The 5,011-nt window shown below is 33.8% G+C and overlaps 1 protein-coding gene across 1 annotated transcript; it reads right to left on the bottom strand.

Annotated features, from left to right (window-relative positions):
* On the bottom strand, positions 7-3,722 carry LOC18769528 (beta-glucosidase 12). The gene is made up of 13 exons (XM_020568691.1): positions 3,267-3,722; positions 3,076-3,145; positions 2,922-2,978; positions 2,730-2,807; positions 2,413-2,490; positions 2,209-2,296; positions 1,862-2,117; positions 1,658-1,773; positions 1,334-1,551; positions 1,220-1,251; positions 1,015-1,117; positions 785-893; positions 7-658 (listed from the first exon to the last, which is right to left on the bottom strand). Exons 1-13 carry the CDS (start codon positions 3,711-3,713, stop codon positions 487-489), a joined length of 1,824 nt encoding a protein of 607 aa, XP_020424280.1. The 5' UTR covers positions 3,714-3,722; the 3' UTR covers positions 7-486.

Consider the following 5,011-nt stretch of genomic DNA (forward strand, 5'->3'; position numbering starts at 1 on the left):
CGTCGAGTTGTATATGCGAGTGCAAGAGTCCTCTTACATCCAATTTTAGGTGTTTTTTTTTTTTTTTTGGATTTTTGGAGTTTTGTGAAACCATTTTGAAACTGAGGGGGTGTTTGTGTAATTTCTAAGACCTTAGAAGATTTTGTAAAAACACAAAAAATCTCAAGAGGCGTTAGTATATATAACTCAAATTCGAGACAATTAGTCAAAAGACTAAAAACAAATGAGTAAACAAATGAGTTTCATAATTATGCGTATGTTGACACTCATCAAAGGATTAAAAATCAATGTTTAATTTTACAAGGGGGTTGAATAGAATTTGAATCTTATACAAGGACTAAAATTGAAATTATTGAAGGTGCACAAATATGGAATTTAAATTTTGTATGTACACAAATTTGGAATCCCTAGTATTATTGTACATACATAAAATTCACATTATTGAATTAAATACAAATATTGAATGACGAATATGATTTGAAGTTTTCAATACTTCTTAAGGAAACTTTTGAACCAGTGCGCCGAGAGTTTTGGGTGCCTTTTAAGCCCATCATTGTGATCTACATACGTGATACCATATCGAAGACTGAATCCCGAATTCCATTCAAAGTCGTCCAGGAACGTCCAGGGAAAGAATCCCTTCACTTTGACACCATTGCTAAAAAGCAATAAAAGGAAATTAAATATATTAATGTCAATAATATGATTCAATAACTCAAAATCAAAAGCTATACCATATACATATATATTTAAATATTATAAATGAATTTGTTAATACACTTACTCAATAGAACTTTGAACATAATGAAGGTGGCGATTGTAGAAGTCAATTCTATGGGTATCATTAAGGGCTTCGGCAAGTGATAATTTCGGATCATTCAACTCATCCACACCTACAATATATAATACATTATTATGTCATTACAAGTTTAGACTTTGTACCACTTTTGCGTGTTTTACACGAAAAATATGTGAAACATTGATCATGAAATTACTTAAGGCCAGAAAAATTACCATTTTCAGTAATGTAAATAATTGGATTGTGATACTTTTTCTTTGTGTAGAGTAAAAGATGTTGAATTCCTTGTGGATAAACATTTAACCCTCCTGATTCACTCTGCACCAAAATTTGAAGATGTTTAGATTTTTAGGAGTCACATTTGTAAGTGCAAAATGATTAATGATCGAAATCATAAAGGCTACTTAATTTGATGTGTACCTTTGGACCGATGGGGACCCCATTACGCTCAGCTGCCACAACACATATGAATATCAGAATCTAATTAGTCTATAAACTTAAATTGCTTGAATTAAATTTTGAATTTGAACTCACATGAAAGATTAACGCCAACATCTGTTGTGTAGCTGGCATATACCGAGTTATTTTGAGGTGCATCACTTGCATAGTAACCCGTATAGTAATTTAGTCCAAGAAAATCAAATGAACCAATTAGCAACTTGGATTGTTCTTTCGTGAATTTTGGTAATCGGCTTCCGACGAGAGACCGCATGCTTTGCGGATAGTCACCACTTGTCAATGGCTCAGCAAACCTATAAGAATGTAAAAATTTCAAGGATTAACTTGACATTATATTATGTATTGCTAGCTAGTAAGTAGCAGATATTATATTCATAAGCAAATTCGAAATACACTTGCCATCCGAACATAAAATCCAAAGCTCGTAATGCAGCATTTTTATTTTCTTTTTCTTCCGAAAGGGGCTCAAACCAATTTGACACCAGTGTTATCCCTATCACTCCATTTTGAGACGCCTGCACAAGAACATTTAGTTTGTTTGTTTTAGAGTCACAAAAAGGTAAATTAGTCGCTCTCTCGTTGCAACAAACTAAGTAATTATACCTGGTATTTATTTTTGTACAATTTTACTGCAGCTGCATGAGCAAGGAGCTGGTGGTGTGTTACCAAATATGGTTCAATAGATGAATCTCCGCCGGTGCAGTTTAGCTGTTGCCAAGTGGAGCATCGTCCCGGAGCAAGGGTCCCGGTTGCATAACCATAGTCGCTGAAGGTATACGGCTCATTCAGTGTGCTCCAAAGCTTTACTCGATCACCAAATTCCTTATAACAAAGTTCTGCGTAATCTTGAAAATGATTTCTGTATATACACATTTCAGAATGTAAATGTTATAATTCTATTTATTAATTAAATTATCAATACGATTCAAAGAACTAATTTCTTCACTTACACAATATGAGGGCTTAAGAAACCACCATATTCATCTTCTAAAGTTTGAGGAAGATCCCAATGAAAGAGTGTCACAAATGGCGTTAAACCTATAAATAGCATCGTAAATAAAAGCGAGTTATAAGTTTGACAAAATGACTTTTTTTATGAGTTCATGTAACTCTTATTGCATAAATTATTGATCATGTAAGGTGGGATGACTCACCGTTGCGTAAGAGCTCATTGATGAGATTGTTGTAATATTTGATTCCTTCCTTGTTCACTCCTCCACTTAACTTTCCATCTAAGAATTAAAACAAAACCAGAAAATAAAGAAATAAGTGCACCGATAACATTTAAGCTGAACTTTAAAAAAGTTGGACTATATGTTATCGAACTTGAACTTCGACTTCTATTTAAGTATTTGAATTGAAACCCAAAAAAAAAAAAATTGTAATATTATTCGGTAGACAACTTAGACACATTACTTAAGCGAAAACCATGAAGGCAGAAATATTGACGATTGGTCACAAATGAACTTACTTGGTAACAATCTTGACCATGAGATAGAGAATCGATAAGCGTCCCACCCCATATTCATTATAATCCCCACATCTTCCTACAGTGCATAACAAAAAAGAAATCAGATAAAAATTATCGGGAGCTTATCTTCAATGTGATGAGTTTTCTTCATGCTTCAAAATTTAATATGTGCACATTGGGTCATTAACCTTATATAGCGGTGATATTGATCAACAGTGATATCTCCATTGCTGCCATCGCTAATCTTTTCTGCGATTAATCATGGAAAATTAATTTATTTATAGCATAAGAGTAAAAGTAGAACGACTTTGTTATTTTAACTAATTAATGATTTGATTGGACAAACCTGGATATTTGTGGGTGAAGGTATCCCAAATGCTTGGTCCTCTACCACCTTCTTTTGCCGCACCTTCATACTAAAATACACAAGAGACACAATGAAGAAGATGTCAATATTCTTGCATGGATCGATGCTTGGTCTGAATTTGAAAGAAAACCCTAATCAAAACTCAAATTAAAGACCAGAAAAGGACTTACTTGGTAAGATCCAGAACCTACACCAAATATGAACCCTTCTGGAAAACTGCTCCTATTGAGAGAAGCAGTGTCAAAATGTGTGGGTGGAGCTCTAATATCAGCTTCGCTATTTGTGAAAGCAAAGCCAATTAGTAGCAGTATGCCTAAGAGAAAAGAACGTAATTGCATTGCCATAACTTGAGGTTTTTTGTTGTTGTTGTTGGTAATAATCTTGAGAAGTATAAGTTGGCTCCGGCTGGCATGCTGCATGGCCTTTATATAGAGGAGGAAGTACGTGCTGCGCATGAGAATAGTAAACACACATGGGCATTGAATGGGTTTGAGGGGGCAACTACGTAGAATGTCATGGTACAAAGGGAAATGGCAAGTTTCATATTTGAATGAGTTTGTCATTGTCTCCTCCCAAAACTCAGCTGCTATATTCAAACACGCAATAAAATGGTGCATATATGTGAGCAGCCGCAAAGTGGAGTCTCCAACTAGCCGTTTGGGTCAAACTGTGAGAAGAAATTTGACACAGAATTGTTTTCTTCACAATGTAAATATATGATATCTCTTTTCTTCACAATATAATATTTGGTGCATATGTGTGAGTAGCCGCCAAGTCTGATTGAGTCACCTAATAGCCGTTTGGGCCAAACTGTGAAAAGAAATTTGACACAGAATTGTTTTCTTCACAATGTAAATTTGTAGATTGTTTTAATTCTCGTGCATAATATGTGATTATCTTTTGTATTTGACGAACTAGGAAGCGTATATAAAATAGAATTTTACTTTTATTTCTTTACACATGTGAAAAACATGTTCAATTGATGGGGTTTCACAAACGATCTTGAGGTTAGTTGAAAGTTGAGCAATGATTGGCGACCTATTCCGCAATTTATTTGAAGAATACATTATAGGGCCCACTTCGCATTTAATTTTTGTGATATGAACGTTTATTTTGTAAATATTCATGCATACATGATAGATTGACTAATTTTTAATCAAATAGTTATAAGTTACATGGTCTAATTTATAAACACGAAGCTATTATCTTCAAGGTGCGAAAAAAGAGATTATGCATCTACTATCTCTGAAACCGTCAAAAGAGTATTAAAAGAGAAAAAGAAAACACAAAAACGTTATGAAGGCGTTATAACCACTAAAAGAAAATAACGTAAGTGCCAAACTCATCCTTACATATTTATGGTCAAAGTAATGACATTGGCTTCCACTGTTCTACCTACAATTCTCTTAGCAATTTTCTTTCTGTTTACCCTAAAGATAAACATGCAGAAATGACTTTTTGTTGACCCTTCTTTCCTTTGGTTTTAATGGTATATTCAAGTTCGTTAAACAAAAAAGAAATGACATATATTATGTACAAAAAACTTACAGTGTCAAGAAAATAATGGTCCGTCAAATTCTTTTCAAAATTTGACCACACTATTCGTGTTTGACTAAATCAGAATTTGCAGCTACTCGCACTATTCGTGTTTGACAATTCATCCAAATATGAAACTTTCCATTTGTACCATGACATTCTACAGAGTTGCGCCCTCAACACCTTTTCTAATTGCATGCACGTGTTTTGCAAAGAAATTTATTTCACCATGCCAACCAGAATCAACTTATACTTATCAAGATTACCAACAAAAAACATCTTTACTTAGGGCAATGCAATTAGGGTCTTTTCTCTAATTTCTAATCATCAATTCACTTATTTTCTCATTTTCTGATGTCGGATTCATAATTACATCTAA

The sequence above is a fragment of the Prunus persica genome, chromosome G7 (assembly GCF_000346465.2).
Source record: "Prunus persica cultivar Lovell chromosome G7, Prunus_persica_NCBIv2, whole genome shotgun sequence".
Classification (NCBI taxonomy): Eukaryota; Viridiplantae; Streptophyta; class Magnoliopsida; order Rosales; family Rosaceae; genus Prunus; species Prunus persica.

What these genes read in the sequence shown, in the direction of transcription:
- LOC18769528 (XM_020568691.1), bottom strand. Translation starts at nt 3,713, where the DNA reads ATGCACCATTTTATTGCGTGTTTGAATATAGCAGCTGAGTTTTGGGAG. An exon ending in CTTCACCCACAAATATCCAG is followed by an intron (nt 2,979 to 3,075) that starts GTTTGTCCAATC and finishes GATTAATCGCAG; the next exon opens with AAAAGATTAGCGATGGCAGC. An exon ending in TGTACAAAAATAAATACCAG is followed by an intron (nt 1,774 to 1,861) that starts GTATAATTACTT and finishes GTTCTTGTGCAG; the next exon opens with GCGTCTCAAAATGGAGTGAT.